At 32.4% G+C, this 21,745-nt stretch overlaps 1 protein-coding gene across 1 annotated transcript; it reads right to left on the minus strand.

Annotated features, from left to right (window-relative positions):
• Positions 1-17,829: 17,829 nt before the first annotated feature.
• LOC139494298 (uncharacterized) lies at positions 17,830-18,966 on the minus strand. Its single transcript, XM_071282465.1, has one exon. It carries the CDS (start codon positions 18,964-18,966, stop codon positions 17,830-17,832), a length of 1,137 nt encoding a protein of 378 aa, XP_071138566.1.
• Between the last annotated feature and the right edge of the window lie 2,779 nt (positions 18,967-21,745).

Below are 21,745 nucleotides of genomic sequence, written 5' to 3' on the forward strand. Positions count from 1 at the left end.
TTTAAAATTGTCCGCATCAATTGGCCAAGTCATGCGAGTTTGTGTATTCTCGTGACTGAATGAGCGGACAACTTTGCTGGCGTACGATGGTCTGTTTGAAACAAGGATATCATTCGAAACAGAAGCTATCTGTTTAGCTTCTGGGTAACTAATGTTTCTTTCTGTTTTAATTTTAATAATATTTTTTTCTTTAAGGTAAACAGGGCAGTCCCTAGACGATGAAAAATGGGATTCACCACAGTTTACACATTTAGAAGATTCAGAGTGACAGTTTGTTCCCTCGTGTCCTTCGTCAGAACACTTGAAGCATCTCTGCTTACCACGACATTGTTTGCTTCCATGACCAAACTTTTGACAAGTAAAGCATCGAATTGGGTTTGGGATAAACATGTCAACTCTGATTCCGAAGCAACCTAAAGTAATAGATGGAGGAGGAGTTGGAGTTCTAAAGGTCAAAAGATAAGTATTTAATTTGATTATATTTCCATTCTTTTTAATTTGAAATCTAATAACATTAGTTACACCTTGGCTTGAAAGTTCCTCACCGATTTCTTCCACGGTAAGGTCACCAAGGTATTGACTTCTGTCTCGAATGATCCCCTTACAGCTGTTCAAACTGTTATGAGGAGAGGCAGAAACAGGAAAGTTTGATATTGTAGACATTGTAAGTAAATTTGTTGATTGACTTTTGTTGGAACATTCAACCAACAAATTGCCAGATCTCATTTTTGAAACTTTTTTAACAGTACCAGCAACGCTTTGAATTTGTTTGTGAATTACAAAGGGCGATATTTTTGAAATTGGTTTTTCTTCTGTTCCTTTTATTACAATAAATCTGGGCCAACTGTCATCTTCCCGACAGGGCTCTGAATCATCACATTTTCTTTTCTTATGTATTAAAGCTGATTTAGAGGGTTTGTTTTGTTGTGCCATATGAAAGGAGAAAGATTTACCATGCTTGCCATCCACCCACCTCGGAGTGCCTACAAGGGCGATGCTGTGTTTCCGTGGCGAACCGGGATCGAGTGCTAATGCTGAAAACGAGCTCCAAATAAAATGTAGCTGGTCCTCAAAATCAGCACCCAAGATCCACTGCGGAAAGCACCAGATGTTCCAAGAATAGTATACTCAAGCAGAGCGTATCCATTAAGCGAAAAAGAAAGCGTACCACTTGATTGGTAACCCTACCATAGCTCTTGGGGTCACTGAGACACGCAAGCCCTCCGACCACGGCAAGGATAGCGATCCACCGGAGGGGAAAATGAAAACACCAATGTGTACCTATTTGATATTCGAAACAATTTGTACACTGCCACTCATCGCATTTATGTTGTTCCGGTAAGCGTTTCTGTCGACACAGAATCTTATGACAGTTTTTACAATGTAAAATCTTTCGCACATCGTGTTGTTTTCCTTGTCCCTTCTAGACGTTTTGGTATTGTGTCTGTCATAACAGTCTTGGCTGCGACATATTTGGTTGCATTGGGAGCAAATAACAGGATGATTGCTAACGCAACACGAACGGCTACCACACGCGGCACATGTGTCGACGCAAGAGTGTTTTTCTTTACATTTTAATATAATTTTTTAACATATTGTGCTAAACATTTTAAAATGTATGTGAATTATTATGTTTTAATATGATTCTATAGAATAAATTATTTAATTTTATTTATTTTCTTTATAAATGAAACTAATTCTTCATTTCAGTTATTATGCATAATCCCTGACATTATTTCTAGTGATTATACATAATCCCTGAAATTTTCAGTGATTTTATATTATCCCTAAACTAACCAGTGATTCTACATAATCCCTGAAAATTTCAGGGATTCAAATTTCAGGGATTCTACATAATCACTGATTATACAAATTCACTAACATATTTCGTATATTTTCCCGTTCCCCACCCTTAAATAATAATGTTAAAACTCCTTTATATTGCGAATCCGACAAATTTTTGTCATTAAATATTTCTTGCAATAACGTACAAAATTCTTCTTGTATGATATTCCAAAATATTACATAGAATTCAGATATGATCCCGTCCTCCCCTGGGGATTTATTTGTTTTTATAATTTTTAGAACTTTCATTATTTCCTCCGCGGTAATATCACGGTCAAGTATTTTTTTGTCGTCATCGTTTAGTTTATTTTCGATGTGACTGGTTAAATCTTTAGCACTTTCCAAATTCCATCCCTCGGAGCTAAATAAATTTGAGTAGAATTTAACTTGTTCATTCAGTATTTCGTCTATATTGTATTTAAAATGTCCGTGTCTGTTTTAATTCGACTCCATAATTTATTTTTTCCGTTTTGCTTTTCGAGATTGAAGAAGTAGCTCGACGATTTTCCCCTTCTTCCGCCCATTTTACACGCGCCCTTATTTTAGACGCCTCTGATTTGTTCTCATAGTAATTTTTAATAAGTAATTCTATTTCTGATATCTCATTTTCAACCTCCCCAGAAGTAGTACTATTTAATTTAAGCTTTTCTAATTTCTTTTCAAGGTTGATAATATAACTTTTTTGAGAATTTTTGTTTAATATTTTACTTACTTCCATTGTTAACTTTTTTATTTGTGATTTTGTTACATCCCACCAATCTTGAATTTTTTCGAACCTACTTTTTTCATTTTTTCAGGTAATGCATTATTAAATTCTTCACTTTTTATAGTATTTATATTCATTATCCATATACCCGAACCTCTCTGTATTTCATCAAGTCTTAATTTGAATGACACAAGATCATGATCGCTAAAAGGACAATGCGATATACCAACATTGTAAACTTAATTTGACAGACTTTTATCACAAAAGATATAGTCTATTCTAGACTTTGAATTTCCTCTCTGAAACGTATACCGTTTATCTTTTGGGTATCTGTCTCTCCAAATATCTGTAATTCCTTTGTACCAATATCATCACGATTATGAGAGGGATTTCTATCAATTGTTTTGTCAAGAGTACAGTTAAAATCCCCTACAAAAATATTATAATGGTATACACTATCGTCTGTAAAATTACCAAAAAAAATATGAAATGATTCAAAAAGCCGTTTCCTCTCGACGCCACTATTGTTGGCATATATATTTGAAATATTATTAATCGCACTTTCCGTTTTGATACTACATTTTTTTATTTTGCGGGTTACTATTATCAAACACGACTTTGCCCGGACAATGTTTTGTTTGTATTTGTTATTAAAATTTACCACTTTTTGGACAATTCATTCATCTGTTACCTTAAATCGACCATATTCTAAAGATATTTGTGTAGAATGTAACAGCAAACCTGTCATCGGTCTGTTGATATTTTTTCTACAATTCACTGTTAATTTGACCACATTTTTGATAATTGTATTTGATGTTACCTTAAATCGGTCATTCGATCAAGAAATTTATTTATGACAATTTTATAAGAGGTAAACTTTGAACCAAAGACACTATTATATGAAATTTTAACATTCTTAGTAAATTGTACCACGTATTTGATACTTCATTTAGATGGTACCTTGAATCGACCATATTCTTAGAATAATTGTATGGAATTGAACACCAAACCTGCCATCGATATTTTAATATTTTTCTGCATTTCACTGTAAATTTGACAATTTTTTTTATTATTGTATTTGATGTTACCTTAAATCGAACATTTGATCAAGAATCTTTTTTAATATGTATTGACAGTTGTTATACCAATAAACTTTTAAGTAATGCACCTTTATCATGAGATTGCAACTTTTTTTTATTAAATTTACCAGTTTTGGGATAAATCATCTGTTACCTTAAATCCACCATATTCTACAAATAATTGTATGGAATGCAACACAAAACCTGCCATCGGTCTGTTGATATTTTTCTACAATTCACTGTTAATTTGACCACATTTTTGATAATTGTATTTGATGTTACCTTAAATCGGTCATTCGATCAAGAAATTTATTTAATATGTATTGACAATTTTATAAGTAAACTTTGAACCAAAGACACTATTATATGAAATTTCAACATTCTTAGTAAATTGTACCACGTAAATGATACTTCATTTATATGGTACCTTGAATCGACCATATTCTTAGGATAATTGTATGGAATTGAACACCAAACCTGCCATCGATATTTTAATATTTTTCTACATTTCACTGTAAATTTGACCATACTTTTGATAATTGTATTTGAAGTTACCTTAAATCGGTCATTTGATCAAGAAATTTTACTTATAATTATTGACAATTGTAATACAAATATACTTTGAACTAGTACACTTTTGTCATAAAATGGCAACTTTTTTATATTAAAATTTACTACTTTTTGGATAATTCATTCATCTGTTACCTTAAATCGACCACATTCTAAAGATAGTTGTGTAGAATGTAACAGCAAAACTGTCATCGGTCTGTTGATATTTTTTCTACATTTCACTGTTAATTTGTCCACATTTTTGATAATATTATTTGATGTTACCTTAAATCGGACATTCGATCAAGAAATTTATTTAATATGTATTGACAAGTTCATGAGAAGTAAACTTTGAACCAAAGACACTATTATATGAAATTTCAACATTTTCAGTTAATTATACCACGTATTCGATAATTCATTTAGATGGTACCTTGAATCAACCATATTCTTAAGATATTTGTATGGAATGGAACAACAAACCTGCCATCGATATTTTAATATTTTTCTACATTTCACTGTAAATTTGACCATATTTTTGATAATTGTATTTGAAGTTACCTTAAATCGGTCATTTGATCAAGCAATTTTACTTATAATTATTGACAATTGCAATACAAATATACTTTGAACTAGTACACTTTTATCATAAAATGGCAACTTTTTTATATTAAAATTTACTACTTTTTGGATAATTCATTCATCTGTTCCCTTAAATCGACCATATTCTAAAGATATTTGTGTAGAATGTTACAGCAAAACTTTCATCGGTCTGTTGATATTTTTTTCTACATTTCACTGTTAATTTGACCACATTTTTGATAATATTATTTGATGTTACCTTAAATCGGTCATTCGATCAAGAAATTTATTTAATATGTATTGACAATTTTATGAGAAGTAAACTTTGAACCAAAGACACTATTTTATGAAATTTCAACATTTTCAGTTAATTATACCACGTATTCGATAATTCATTTAGATGGTACCTTGAATCGACCATATTCTTAAGATATTTGTATGGAATAGAACAACAAACCTGCCATCGATATTTTAATATTTTTCTACATTTCACCGTAAATTTGACAATTGTATTTGATGTTTCCTTTAATCGGTCATTTGATCAGGAAATTTTACTTATAATTATTGACAATTGTAATACAAATATACTTTGAACTAGTACACTTTTATCATAAAATGGCAACATTTTTTATATTAAAATTTACTACTTTTTGGATAATTCATTCATCTGTTACCTTCAATCTACCATATTCTAAAGATATTTGCGTAGAATGTAACAGCAAAACTGTCATCGGTCTGTTGATATTTTTCTACATTTCACTGTAAATTTGACCATATTTTTGATAATTGTATTTGAAGTTACCTTAAATCGGTCATTTGATCAAGCAATTTTACTTATAATTATTGACAATTGTAATACAAATATACTTTGAACTAGTACACTTTTATCATAAAATGGCAACTTTTTTATATTAAAATTTACTACTTTTTGGATAATTGATTCATCTGTTACCTTAAATCGACCATATTCTAAAGATATTTGTGTAGAATGTTACAACAAAACTGTCATCGGTCTGTTGATATTTTTTCTACATTTCACTGTTAATTTGACCACATTTTTGATATTATTTGATGTTACTTTAAATCGGTCATTCGATCAAGAAATTTATTTAATATGTATTGACAATTGTATGAGAAGTAAACTTTGAACCAAAAACACTATTATATGAAATTTCAACATTTTCAGTTATTATACCACGTATTCGATAATTCATTTAGATGGTACCTTGAATCGACCATATTCTTAAGATATTTGTATGGAATAGAACAACAAACCTGCCATCGATATTTTAATATTTTTCTACATTTCACCGTAAATTTGACAATTGTATTTGATGTTTCCTTTAATCGGTCATTTGATCAGGAAATTTTACTTATAATTATTGACAATTGTAAAACAAATATACTTTGAACTAGTACACTTTTATCATAAAATGGCAACTTTTTTATATTAAAATGTACTACTTTTTGGATAATTCATTCATCTGTTACCTTAAATCGACCATAATATAATAAAGATATTTGTGTATATTGTAACAACCCTGTCATCGATGTGTTGATATTTTTTCTACATTTCACAGTTAATTTGACCACATTTTTGATAATATTATTTGATGTTTCTTTAAATCGGTCATTCGATCAAGAAATTTATTTAATATGTATTGACAATTTTATGAGAAGTAAACTTTGAACCAAAAACACTATTATATGAAATTTCAACATTTCACCGTAAATTTGATAATTGTATTTGATGTTTCCTTTAATCGGTCATTTGATCAGGAAATTTTACTTATAATTATTGACAATTGTAATACAAATATACTTTGAACTAGTACACTTTTATCATAAAATGGCAACTTTTTTATATATTTAAATTTACTACTTTTTGGATAATTCATTCATCTGTTACCTTAAATCGACCATACTCTAAAGATAGTTGTGTAGAATGTAACAGCAAAACTGTCATCTGTCTGTTGATATTTTTTCTACATTTCACTGTTAATTTGACCACATTTTTGATATTATTTGATGTTACCTTAAATCGGTCATTCGATCAAGAAATGTATTTAATATGTATTGACAATTTCATGAGAAGTAAACTTTGAACCAAAGACACTATTATATGAAATTTCAACATTTTCATTTAATTATACCACGTATTCGATAATTCATTTAGATGGTACCTTGAATCGACCATATTCTTAAGATATTTGTATGGAATGGAACAACAAACCTGCCATCGATATTTTAATATTTTTCTACATTTCACAGTAAATTTGATAATTGTATTTGATGTTTCCTTTAATCGGTCATTTGATCAGGAAATTTTACTTACAATTATTGACAATTGTAATACAAATATACTTTGAACTAGTACACTTTTATCATAAAATGGCAACTTTTTTATATTAAAATTTACTACTTTTTGGATAATTCATTCATCTGTTACCTTAAATCGACCATTTGAAAGATATTTGTGTAGAATGTAACAGCAACCCTGTCATCGGTGTGATGATATTTTTCTACATTTCACTGTTAATTTGACCACATTTTTGATAATAGTATTTGATGTTACCTTAAAACGGTATGGAATGGAATATTATGCATGGTTTGTTTTTTAGACGGAATGTCAAATTTCCTTCCCCTCTTTGTGCAAGGGAAATCGACAATTTGTTCCACTCCCCTTATTTTCGTTCCAGGAAAAATGAATTGACATTTTCTAAATAAAAAATCATTAATAAAATGAGATTTTATTTTCATAAGATCGACTTTGTACGATAATCTAGGACTTGTACATTTCTCTAAAAGCCCAAGCATACAGTTATATTTGTTTATTTTTTCTTGTTTCAATTACCATGTACATGTATGAGGCTATGCATACATTGTATGTCACGCGAAGCAGTTGCAGACGAAAGGTAAACGAGGGTGATAAAGGATTTTATTTCACCTGTAACTGCGTGTGTGTATAAATTAATTAAAAACAAGAACAATTCGTTTGCTTATTTCTCTTTTATCGTCAAATTACTCTCAATTCACCTTCGCTCGTGTACAAACTACCTCTAACGACCCTTATAAACACAGGCTCTGTAAACGTTTAAAATAAAGCCCAGTATAACAGCTTGTTTCAAGCTCTTGAATGCAAGCACTAGCACATGGAAAGATGGCATCTAACATAATGCATAACCGTGTTTCTTGTGAGTTTTTCTCCGAAAAGCAGAGTAATTATTTGAAGCATTTAGCAACTCGAAAACATAGAGTTAATTGAATTGACACAATTTAGTGAAGCAGGAGAAGCTGGTACTTACAGTAGTCCAACGGAGAATGCAGCAAGATCAGGTGGAGATGAGAAGCCGGTTTTTACTGGGGACTTTTCCCCCATCTCAAACAGACTTGAGCTGCTGCTTTACGTGTTGCGTGGGTCTAAATATCATTGTTTTGTAAGCACTTTTACGATATTGACGTTAAAAATACATCTTCTAACTATATTGTTCATGTCGAAGGCATCATGTTTCTACCACTTTTCACAGGCACTTGTTTCTATCAATGAAAGATATGGGAAGGTCAACTAATAAAGCGGACTATCCATTGGCATTACCAGATTACAACTTTTATTATATCCTATTTTACGTTGATAGTCAACCTTCCCAGGGATAGTAACAAAAGAAGTGAATCTTTTCCTTATAAACCATATTTATAATATTATAGTTTGTCGACATACAGCATGTACAGGTGCAGTTCTATTTATCAAATGTATATATTAAACAGGTTGGAGACCATTTGTAGACACACTACTATGATCTAGTTTAAAAAGACATACATTAAAACCTGTAATAAACTCTTGATTATATGTTTATGGGGGATTAGGTTTTCAAATGATTAGACTAGCGTGTAAACAATGTTAAATTAAATGCAACTTAATTTTGTTGACATAAGATATATGAAACATTATAGTTAAAAGCGTGGAACAGAAAACAAGTATTGTTTTTGTTTCTCATCTCTGTTGTAAATATTGTTACCATCGAACATCAATCATGTCATTTTAGGATGACGATGCTTTTTATTCAAAACATTTGGTGTGTTGGGATGCACCACTGGGGACCAAGGCAACTAGCCATTGGCGCAGGGTATCAGTTATTCAGAGAGTCGAACAACCCAAAATGTCGCAAATGCAGTTTGTGTGTTTGATGGGCCGAACAAAAAAGCATACATAAAGAGGGAAGATGCCCAAGTTATTCAAAAAATTATAGATTTGGGATTGTCAAACAATTGCCTTCTCAAACCAAAACAAGAGGGGATTGTCAAACAAAGAAGGACTGCACCTCAGCAAAGATGCTCAATTGGATGCAAAACATCGAGTGTTGAAATAGATAAAGCTACTAGCCATTTAAGAAAACATGGATAGATATAGGAAGATGTGGTGTGAGTGCCAATGAGACAACTCTCCATACAAATAACAATTTAAAAAGTAAACCATTATGGAGTATATTTAGAACTAAAATAATGTGATTTTATATCAGTAGAATGAGAAAAAACATCGATCAAAAGCAGTATTTAGAAATGCAAGTTCATCATTAATACCTTTGAATGTTGAACTTTGAATTGCTTTAACATTCGTAACTCCAATCATACTTCTTAACAATACGTATTTTCGACTTTGAAACACTTAAAAGCACAGTGTTTGTGTTGCATTTAGAATCAGTAATATCAAGGCTTATTACATTTCATTTTTATAATTACTAATTATGAAAAGTATATGTAGTATTGAAGACAATATGACAAAGAAGTCAGCAAATGTATATCATAGTATGGCCATCAACAATGAGCAAACAGCATACTGTACAGTCAGCTACTAAAGACCCCGAAATGACAAAAATTTAATGTAAAACAAATCAAACAAGAGTTTTACCCCAGGTACTTGACTACAGATTAGATATAACGTCCGTTAAACACTCAACCCTAGGTGTAGATGTTGGCAGATACATATAATACAATTATTACATGTCTCTGGTAGTGTTGACTAAAAAATACACGTAGACGATGGACAGGGTTATATTTAACCTGCATTCAATATCCTGTGATTTATATTCACAAAGTAATGACAGAAAAACTGATAGGATATACAGCAAGAAAAAACGACAAATAATTCATAGGCGTTGTATCATGCTCTAGTTTTGATCATGCTTAATAAACCATGTCATCTTGCAGTCTTCTGCATGGTGTATACACGTACTTACCTGTCTTTGTATATGATCTTAATTTCTGTCTCGCTAGACTGAAGTTATGTTATTTTTTCAAAAGTTAAGCTAGTGTTCGATGATTACAATAACGGTAGAGATGAAAAAAATATGTTTTTCTTTGTTTATAGTCAAAGGAATCATTCATTTTTTTCTATCTGTTATAGGATGGCTAGAAAAGTTAAAGGAATGTCTCAGAAATAGTCACCAAGGCTTCAAAGAGCAATTGAGGCAGTTCATTCAAATCAGATGTCGACCAGAACAGCAGCGGATCACTGTGGTGTTAAACATCTTTGGAATTGTCCATGTCCGTGAGAATGGTTGGAAATTTGGTGTGCAGCTTTCGCCTGATGAGGTGTATTGTATTTACCGGATTTGTTTTAGCTCACCTTCTTAAAGGTAGGGTGAGCTTTTGCAATCACATTGCGCCCGTCGTCTGTCCGTTAAGCTTGAAGGAAAATATTCTCCTCTTAAAACTACTTTGCAGGATTCATTTAAAGTTTGCATGATTGTCCCTTATGGTATTCTGCACAAAATGATTGTTTAGCTTCCAGAAAGACCGATCAACGGATGTTGGAGTTATGGCGCCTGAAACATGTAGGTAAAGGTAATTAGGTGAGCGATTCAGGTTCCTAGGAGCCTCTAGTTTATATAATTTCATTGAATTTAAGTGTTATTCTTTTGTGAACTAAAACTTAAGAACTGTCCATGGGAATGATTAAAAAATGTGCATACAGCTTCAGCATGAGGGTTTGTAATGTGTGTGTGTGCAACTTTCATTAAGGTGGAATGTCTATATCATGTTTACCAAACTTTTTATCAAGCGGGGATATTCGTGTTCTTTGGACAAATTCATATGTCCACATTTTTTTGAAAAAGTTTTTGTTTTTTAAATTTTATCATAATTCTAACTTCATCAAGAGCTAAAAATGTATAATTCTTGAAATGTCAAGTTGCCGTCATAATACCATGACATGGAGGGAGTTTCAAATACCTGTTTGATTTATACTTTCAGCAAAGTTAAATGATTATCTCTATTTTTAAGTCCCCTAATGGCGAAGCCGAAGGGGGCTATAGCTTAGAACTCTTGTCTGTGTGTACGTCTGTCTGTCTATCAGTCCCCAAAAATCAGTTTTCCACACTTTTGTAAATCGTGCTTGAAGATATTAATTTGATATTTGGTATATAGTTGAATACACATGACCAGTACAGTTCAAATTTTGTTCAGGTTGTATGACTTTTTGTTGAGTTATGGTCCTACTAAGGTCTTAGAAAATTCACACAATGATCCGTTATCCAAATGTTTTTGCGTCAGGTATATAGTTTTATTATAACCAGTTACAGATCGATTTCGAATTATGTCCTGGTGTGATGATTTTTGGTGGAGGTATAGTTGTTGGACTTGGAAAATTTATTAATTATACAAATACTGCAAACCAGGGTATTTTCGCGATTTACCAACTAAATTTACATTTCGAACGTTTTAAATAAGCTGTTTACATATTATAAAGTAAAAAAAGTTGAATACAAAATCATGTTGTGTCATATTTTCCTGACGATTATTATCTACATTGAACTTTCTTAAGTACATTTTAAGTTCTATTACATTATTGAATTATAATATTTGCATATGCGAGTTCGATAATTAACGTCCGCCCACTTTTACGGCTTTCAGTATACATGTACCATCCATGTTGTGAGTATAGTTTTTAAATGTGCAACTAGTGTCGTCGAGCCAATACACGCGTGCTGGCTTGTAAAAACAGTTACACAATTATACGTAAGAAAAGACTTGATAAAAAGAGCATCTGTTGTTCTGTTGTTAATCAGTAGACCATTATAATTTAATTTCACTTCAGACTTTTATGAATAATTTTGAAAACGAATATCTTATATAGAACATCGCATGCATCCGTCGTCTTCTTATAATGGTCCTGCTTTTTTCTTCTGATTTATGTATGCACAAGTGTTGGATACTAGTGTCCCAGAAAATATTAAATTTTACTGACTTCTATTTCCTCTTGAAATATTTGCAGCATTTTTTTTTTCGCGCTGTCAATGTTGCCACAAAAGTAGCGAAAATAAAACTGCCGCGAAATTTCCAGGTTTACGGTATTCAGTTTTCCATACTTTTTTCGTGATGATTATAGAAATTGATTTGATATTTCGTATATAGTTTTATCATGACCAGTTACAGATCATGTTCCAATTCGGTTCTGGTCTAATGATTTGTGGGTCCTTGGACTTACAAAAAAAACCCAAAATAATCAGTAGGGGACCATGCATTGTTTTTAATATACTAAGAATGCTTGACGAATGTTTGTTTTTAGAATTCTAGTGCTACATTGTCTATTTTAAAGCCAAAATCTGCTGATCCAAGCAATTCTGATGATGACTTTGTGCGGCAATCGAGTATGGCGAGTATGGTAATGGGAAGTTTATTTGTAAGTTACATTATTATATTATTTCAAGGGAAATTGTGTGAAAAAACAACAGACTTGTGGCAGTAGACATTGTTTTTCTGTTTGTCTTTTTCAGTTTTAGCCATGGCGTTGTCAGTTTGTTTTAGATTTATGAGTTTGACTGTCCCTTTGGTATCTTTCGTCCCTCTTTTAAGTATTACTAATGGTTATAGTCTCTGTTGACACTCTGGTTTTATGAAGACAAACTTTTTAGCTCACCTGGCCTTTACATGATCTAGTTATTACCATACGTATTATAAGATGATATAAAAAAAAATCTCATGGCAGCTATACTGTGAAGTTGCATACATTTTTGTTGATGGCCTTAAAAAGTTTGCATGATAATACACTTGTTCAATGGACATTTTTGTAAACAGCCTGTGATAAGATACCCAAAGCGCACAAGAGCAGTTGATATGGAAGTCAGATAAAAGAGGAGGGGACGAGTTATTTAAAAACATCATCACATCTTGACACCTACGTCAAACATGATTACAAATGTGGCAAAAAGGAAGACGGTTGGGAAAATAATGCTTTCCTCGGATGACACTGTAGATGCGGTGAGAAGTGAAATTAAGACACTTTTCGAGGATTTCAGCTATGCATATCTGCAGGTATTAATCTTAGGTGCTGCTTGGTTTGATTATAAGGCATAACGTTTTCCAGCGGTAAACGGACATAAAGAGGTGACTGAAAAGCCTACTCAACAAAAGCATTTGTTTATTCTGTATTTTTAAATTGAACTGATGGAAACGTGATGAGAATGATGTACAATGTGTTTTGCATGGACATTTCAGAGAAAAAAACTGTTTTATTTTCATTGGTAAGCAATTTTTGAGATCGGTACATGATATATTCAAACTAGTGTAAAAGATTACACAAATATTTTGTAGATACAGAAGTGCTGTCTACTTGATTATGGACTGCTTACTAAATTGTTAATTACAATCAGCTTGTTTGTTATTTGTCAATTGTTTGTAATTCTTTGTTATTAAGCAACCCCTATAAACACTTTATAAAATTGGAATGGCTTAATGTGTGGTAAATGTTTGATTGATTGATTGTTGGTTGCTTAACGTCCAGTGGCAAATATTTCATGCATATTCAGGACGAGAACGAGTTAACAATAAATACAATAGGTAGGTTGTTGTATTTAAAGAAAGATAAATTTATATTCAGGGACTCCGTATGGATATGCCAACGAGAGCACATGAACTGCGTTCGGATTTTCCATCGCAATCATATACATTGTTTTGGTTTAAATTAACTAAGTTGTAACACTGATACTTTATATTTGGACTTCATTAAATGAATTTGGACTTTACCAATTTGTTTATGTTTACTGTATTGAACTGCCGACTTGTGTGTGAATAAAGATATAGTACCCCACATTGTGAATCGTTCCCAAAGACGGAATCCAACTCGAAGCCATTTGCCAATATTTATCTGGAAAGATACAAAATCTTTCTTGATAATTTTGGTGGAGGCCCGAAAGTCCCAAAATTTTCAACAAAAACAAATAAGCATGTCAACTATTTATTACAAGAACAGAGATACAATGAATGACTATCTTCTTAGGAGCAAGAGAACTGAAAAAGATTTATCAAAAATCCCAGTAACACCGGTGAAATCAACGATACCGGAATCAATTAACTTGATGCCAACCAACCCTAGTCCGTTATCGGCGGCAAAAGCCATCTTGGAAAACGACGCATCAGGGGGGACTACACCTGACAAAGGCACGTCTCTTACTGATAAAACCCGTACATTGACAGAAAGGTTATTGCAGCCGTTGGCACAGCCGCCAAGCATTTCCACGCCTGACCAAGTGCCGATGCGGCAGCAACTCCCGTCACAAGAAGACCCGGAAAAGCAGCAGTTAAAGTTGCATGTTCAAAACTTGGAACGGCAGCTTCAACTGCAAATGCAGCTTAACCAGTTACAGCCGCAAGTACCACAGGCGTCCCAACCTGAATCACGGGGACCAAAACATATGGGAAACGTGACCCTGCAGAGGTTCGAGGGAAGAGGCGAAAATCCTATCAAGTTTTGGAGTCTCTTCATACAGTATTGCACCTTGTTCAGGTTCACGGATAGCGACACAGTTGGCGTGTTCCCAATGCATGTATCCAGCACTGTGCAAGACTGGTTTTATTCGCTGGAGGAAGGCGTTCGTAGGAACCTGCAGCGTCTGAAGGAGGCGTTTTTGAAGCGATTCCAGAGACGAAACCTCAAATACAGCCTCCAGCACTTAAAGCAAAATCAGTCTGAATCGGTCGATGACTACATCAATAGAATTCTGGCACAAACTTCCGACAGCAACGTTCCAGAAGCCATCCTGGTGAGCATGCTAGTTTGAGGACTGAGGCCAGATCTCGCAGCAATAGTAATGCCTCAAGTACCAAAGACACATCAACAGTTTTTGGATGCAGCCTCGATTGCGGAGAAAACGGTCCAGATGACGACGGCAAAGCCTATTGAAAATCTGACTTTGCAGGTAGCCAACATAGCCAGTATGGAGGACAGATTGTCGGCCATGTTAACGGACAAACTTAGCAGTAGCGTCGCCGAGAAGTCAGCCATACAGGCCCACAACAATAACCAGTCAAATGGACCGTACCAAAGGCAAAACTACCAACAACGACCGAAAACCATTTTCCAGCAACGAAAGTACCATAGTCCACAGAGTTCATCTTGTCAAGGATGTGGTAGGTACTGTCTAAATAGACAACCATTCCCTGCACAAAATTCAATGTGTCGGTTTTGTAAAGTTAAGGGTCATGATGTGCGTATAGTAGTATTATGACACATTATACTAAATCAACATTCATTCTCTCTCTCTATATATATATGTGTTGTTTGTGGTGTATTTAGACCCCTCTACCAAGAAATTTGTTTTGCATGCACACGTATAAAAATTGCAGTTTTTATCCAATGCAATTACAGGTTTGAACGTTGTTTTCAATTTAGACTTGTATATATATATATATATATATATATATATATATATAATATATGACAGTATTTATAAAACCATTTCTGTAATCAGTAACTGGTTCCATCTGAAGTTTCCCTCGGGATAGCTTGTGCATATATCATACACAGTTTTATCTGATACATTATATTATTATCCTATTAATTCAAATTAATGAAAGATTCTTATCATGAAATGAAAAAATAATGATTCGTAGCCCCCTAGGCTCTAAGGAACTCTGAGGTAGCCACTTGTCTATTTCCACTGAAATTTAGTATAATTTAATACGAATTTATGAAAATAGTAATTGATAAAAAGGGATGTTATAAAATGGTTTGTGTTGACATAACATCTAGAATTAAGTTCGACCATTGTTGTAGATCCCCGAGAATTGCCATCATCATGAACTAATTTATTAAAATAATGATGAACAAATAAGAAATCTTTTTATAGGGTGGTTCATATTTACGATCATAACATCACAAATTATTTTTAATCGGACACTGTTGATGTATACATATAATCCTCGAGAAGTTCATGTATGAGGCAAAATATTTAGACTTAACTTTAATGGACACCGTAGTCATCTAAAAAAAATTAATGTATCCTACATAACTAATTTATTTAATAATGATGATAAAACAAATAAAAACGGAATGATAGAGTTAGATGTTCAATAGAAACACGAGAAAACACCATTTAGTGGAATATATTATTTACATAACCCAGACAAATAAAGATATTATTAATTTGATACTACACCGCAATTATATAAATATGTAAGGAAAAAATAAGTATGCATTGTTCGCAACCTATAATCAACAGCATTCGTAAAAGATATTTACTACAATTTAATTATTTTAACTATGATAACAGTGTAATATGTTATTTAACAGAAACATACAATTTTTTATTCGTTTACAAGTAATAAAATCATATTTGAAAATCGAAAGCTCGGAACCTTTCATTCTTTTAGCAAAACTTGAGTATTACGTCACAGAAACATGCATTTGTAAAAATGTTCGCACTTTCAGCAATTGTCTTTTTGAGTTCTGTTTTTTTTATCAACATCTATTATCTTTGACAAACACAAAGAATGTCAGCCTATTCCAAGAAGTTCAATATTCAGATGTGGTGTTTTGAGACAAGGGAGCTACGTAATCCACAGCTCAAAAGTTATATAAATTGTATTAATAAATTCTGAATTCAGTTTTAAGCTTTTACGGTCATGCATATACTTTTTAAATTTTATATTCATTGAGCTAAATTCGCACATGTACATGATTCTATAAATTAACTTTTTTATAATTTTTTTTCATTTTCAGATAGATTTTCTCATGTCAACGACAAAAACTAGCAGAAATGGGGATAGCACTCTCCAAGCAGAAAGAAAAACAACTGAAACTCAGCTATTAACTACAAACACCATTACTGACACTCCCCAAACACAAAGAACTGAAAAACAGGCGTCAACTACACATATCATTACTGACACCAACACCATTACTGACACCGACAGAAATGAGGATATCACCACAACTGAAACGTTAACTAAGCCACCAACAACAGATACAATCACTACTCAAGCCCAAGATTAAAAATCAGAGCAAGATGATTTAAACCACCTTAAAACTTATTTCTTATGGACACTTTTGATTGTAATATGTAAGTATACAATTATTTACAACTTGTTCTACAACGGCCTGGGCAGGCTAAATTATTTTAACTGGAACATCATTTACATCCATTTGCGATGATTCATTCTTCTTCTTATTTTCTATTGGGGTGATGATTGTCTTTGCCCCACTGACTAAAGATCCTCCTCTCTGGTTACGTTTTTTCCCATTAAATGTATGTTTATTTATGCTGTCGTGATAATACTTAATCCATGTTGTTACATTTGGGATATACAAGTTAGAGATATCCATGTCATAAATATTCTGTCTAATGAAAAAATGGATACTGTCGAAAATGTAGTGTTAGTGACACCGTCTTCTTCAAAAATGATGGAGTTTTCAATTCGTCGTCCAATATAAAGAATTCAATGTCAAATATTTGCGTTTTATGTATCGATAGATAATGTGGTGATTCATATTTGTGGGTCCAGTTTCCTTTTTTATTACATTGCAATCTACGAAGTATAAGTTGTTTTTGTCCCCCATTAACAATGGAATAATCTACCAGATTGCACAAAACATACAAACTACCCATAAACGTAGTTCTATTATCCTCCTTGATGCGTATCTCAGTCAATGCCACTTTCCAAATATTGTCGAGTTGCAAAGGTTCAGACAGATGAATTTTGAAATTCGTTGAAGTATTGTCTGGGAAATAAGTTTTATTTTGCTCCGAGTCACTGTCTATGAATAAGAAGAAACTGTTGGTGGATGACATAGTTTTACTGATTTTTAACATCTGATTCAGCAACCCAAGAATTGAATCGTTCCGAATATCCCAACCACTTCACAAAATACTGAACTTGTTTGTTCCTCTTCCTTTTCTTTATGATTTTTTCAATTTCCCACAATGCATCTTCTGATTTGTTTACAGGTTGCACTTTCGAAAAATAAAAATTCCCCAGAATCCGTTGTTCCAGTAGGTCGGCCAGCTTATACATTTGAAGCCCCTGCATTTGAAAGCGTGCGTATATCTTGAATACCTCATACGACCATTGTTCATTATAGACACGTTGAAAAGGTCTACGCTGATTCGAAATACGAACTAGTTGTCCTTTTCTATATTTATATACACTTTTTCTAAAGGCTTTCTTTCCTTTCTTGATAACATTAGAAGTCTTTCCTTTACGTTTCTTTTTAGGTCTCAAGTACATGTAGGCCCAGAGGTTAGCTGCGTTATCTGCATTAACATCCTTTGGTGCTATGTTATCTAGTGACCTATGTGGAGTGGCATTATATGACTTCACTAAATCCTGTAACGAATCGATGTATCTGTTTGACTTGTGTTTTGCTAAATATCTATATATCATGGTTTTTAAAGTTTTATTCAATCTTTCCACATAGTTTGCTTTCACCTCATTTAATGTAACATGATGGTATATGTTCTTATCATTTAATAACTTTGAAATCCATTTGTTCTTAAATTCAGTACCCGCATCACTTCTAATTGTTTTAGGCGAAACTTCATTTAAAATTATTGATAAAGCTTTCTCTACTTCTTTTCCTGTCTTATCTTTCAATAGCATCACCCAAGCAAAGCGGGTGAATACATCAACAGCCACAAGCAAGTATCTGATGCCGTCGTTCTTTGTACTTAAAGATTGCATGTCAGCTAGGTCAATATCAAGTTGTTCTTTTGGACCAGAAACAACAACCCGAGCTCTCTGAAATCTCCTTCGCACTGGCTTCTGTAAACTGTAATCATCTTGATTTTGTAGCCATTTTCGTATTTTGTGAACACCTATTTTATCATTGCCACCTCGTTTTAGCACTAGTTGTATTTTTTCTGCACCTTGATATGCTGCTGGTTTTGATGTATCATAATATACATTTGTTAGCGTATTTTCCTCTTGATTCATTTTATTGATAATTTGTTAAAATGTCAGCAGCTTCTCTTATCATACATTCCATCAACTGTTTATTCTGGTTGTTTTCGAACCACCAGTTCCAATTGAACAATTCACTAAATTCCTTTACTTTTTCAGAGGGAATGTCGAGGTTTGCTGTATTTTTGGTAAACAAGTTGGATATTTCACTATGATCAATGTTTTGAAAAGCCTCTGCAAAATGAAACATTAATACTTCATCATCTGTGGTAGTTAAAACAATCGTGGTGGAGATGACTTGGCTCGTTATATTGGCAACCTATACATCTTTCTGCATTGATCATTCGACATATGCATAAAATTGCTCTTGCATAAGTGAAAACCATTTGATTCCTTATCCGAAATTTAGTTTCTAATTCGTCTGACATCCCTACTTTCAATAAATTATACTAAAATCACCCGAGGTAACCAAGACTTATTATATCATTCTTTTCCTTTTTAATTTGTAGAGTTATCTTTCTTTTTACGTTGGTATTAAAAGATCATTGATATCACATGATGCGTGAACAACATTCTTTACATATTTTGTAAACAATAACCAAACAAATATAAAATATAGGCGTCATGCTCAAGATGTGGATGGCATTCCTCGCATATTTAGTAAACAATGGTCAAACAAAAGAAAAACACGGGGTCAAGTGCTTCAACCATCCATTTTATACTACTCTTTCCCAAGGATAGGCACAATGGAAAGTCGGTTAAAATCAACTTAACGACAATATTACATAAAAGCACAACTCGCGATTTAGTAAATAGTATACCAACAAATGCTTTGGTTGACACCGGTGCAGACATATCATGCATATCACAATCATTTTTAAATAAGATTTTCATGAGTAAACCAAATTTAAAGAAAACACACGTATATTCAGTTTTAGGTATAGGACAACAAAAATTGAGAGTGCTAGGAAAAGTATTTTTGACTACTAAGATAAAAGACAAATGTTTTGAGTTTGATTTTCATGTCATTGACACTTTACCACATTCACTCATCGGTGTAGATTTTTTAGAGACACACAATGTTGCTATTGATTTATCTAGAAAATCTATGGAAATATCAGATAAATGTGCTAAAATTTGCTCACTTGAAACTAATTTAGGTTTTGCTCGAGGTATTAAATATTGTGCATTGCCTGCCAATTCCGAGATAGTTCTACCAGTGCATGTATCAAGAAGAATCCAAGATGAGCAAGTACTATATAAACCTATTTCGCCCAACGCTTGGCACTTCGGTGTTGTGGCATATTAAAATATAAGAAACTTCCTTTCTATTATTCACAGGTTAGTTGAACTATTTTATTTAAGTTTTAAGCAGTAAACTGAGTACTCGATAAAGATAAAGTATTTTTATATTATTATTTATTAAAAAGCAAAGTTAATTCAAATTATTAAATTACTTGGTTTAATTGTTTATGCAAAGTTGTGTCAATATCAGATAAACAATTTATGCAATATTTAATTAAATAAACTAGAACATAAATTCTCTTTCTATTATACAGTTTAAATGAACAACTTATTTACATAATTTAAGATGAAACCTCATAAGGTCAACCGCTTATTTATATATATATTATGGAAACTTCTTCAATTATTCTTTATCTATATTTGTTATGTTTGTATATATATTATTATGTATTGTTAATGGTAATACATGACTTCGGTGTTGCAGCATATTAAAATATTAGAAACTTCCTTTCTATTATTCACAGCCAAAACGTCCCACCCAAAGCCAAACTACGGCAGAGTTACAGGTTCGTCTTAACAACTACGAGACAGTTAGAATAGTCCTGATATATTTAGGAAGAATCGGTGATGAAGTGGTGGTGGTTCTCACTTTTTTTTTTGGCTTAACCAGCCAATTCATTGTCAAAGAAAACAGTAAACATTTATTTAGTTTCAATGAACACTTATATTGTAATAGAAAAATGTACTTTATTTGATTTCATATAGTTACTAATTAATACATGTAAAATCTTCTGTGAAAAATATTTTATAGTCAATTATTGTTTAACTACTATATACTTTAAAGCCAAACTTTCATGTTTAATTGGTGAACATAAGAAACAACAAATAGACTTTTGTTTCAAGTAAGTGTCACGCTGTTCTAAGTGACTTTCTGAGAGTACAAATGTTACTTAATTTTGTTTGATAAAGGTTAACAAATTATGTCATAAACTATGGACAATGGTCAACTACATGTAGGCATTATCAATTACAGATAAAGATAATAGATAACTTAAGGCTCAAGACACGCACAAATTAGTATATAAAGTAATCAAGCCGCTATAATGTTAATAGCGAATTTCTTGATATTTTAGTTGAGTGTCTTAGTTCTGAAATAATTTTCATTTAAATTATTTTTCTTTTAAATTTAATTTGGAAAATAAAACAAGTTTATAAATAACTAATACTTTAATATCAAAGGTATAATTAAATAGTCATTACTATTGTTATTATAATATATTTAATTTTAATTGTTTATATTATTTTATTATTGTTTTAATTGATTTTAACTTTAAATTTGTACTGTGAAATTATATTGTAATTATTGTGATCTTTCAAATACTAATTAATAGCGAATTTCTTGATATTTTAGTTTGGTTTTTCTTTGCCATTGTTGTCCCGGCCTACTACCTTGAGCCTCCCCATATTGTGCCAAAGGGCATTACAATTGTCGGGTTAATATACCACAACACCAAAACACAATAAATATTAACACAACAGAATGGTAGAGGACCATGTTCAACAATAG

The sequence above is a fragment of the Mytilus edulis genome, chromosome 11, assembly GCF_963676685.1.
Source record: "Mytilus edulis chromosome 11, xbMytEdul2.2, whole genome shotgun sequence".
In the NCBI taxonomy this organism is placed as follows: domain Eukaryota; kingdom Metazoa; phylum Mollusca; class Bivalvia; order Mytilida; family Mytilidae; genus Mytilus; species Mytilus edulis.

Coding starts and splice junctions, on each gene's coding strand:
- LOC139494298 (XM_071282465.1), bottom strand. CDS start 18,966: ATGAATCAAGAGGAAAATACGCTAACAAATGTATATTATGATACATCA.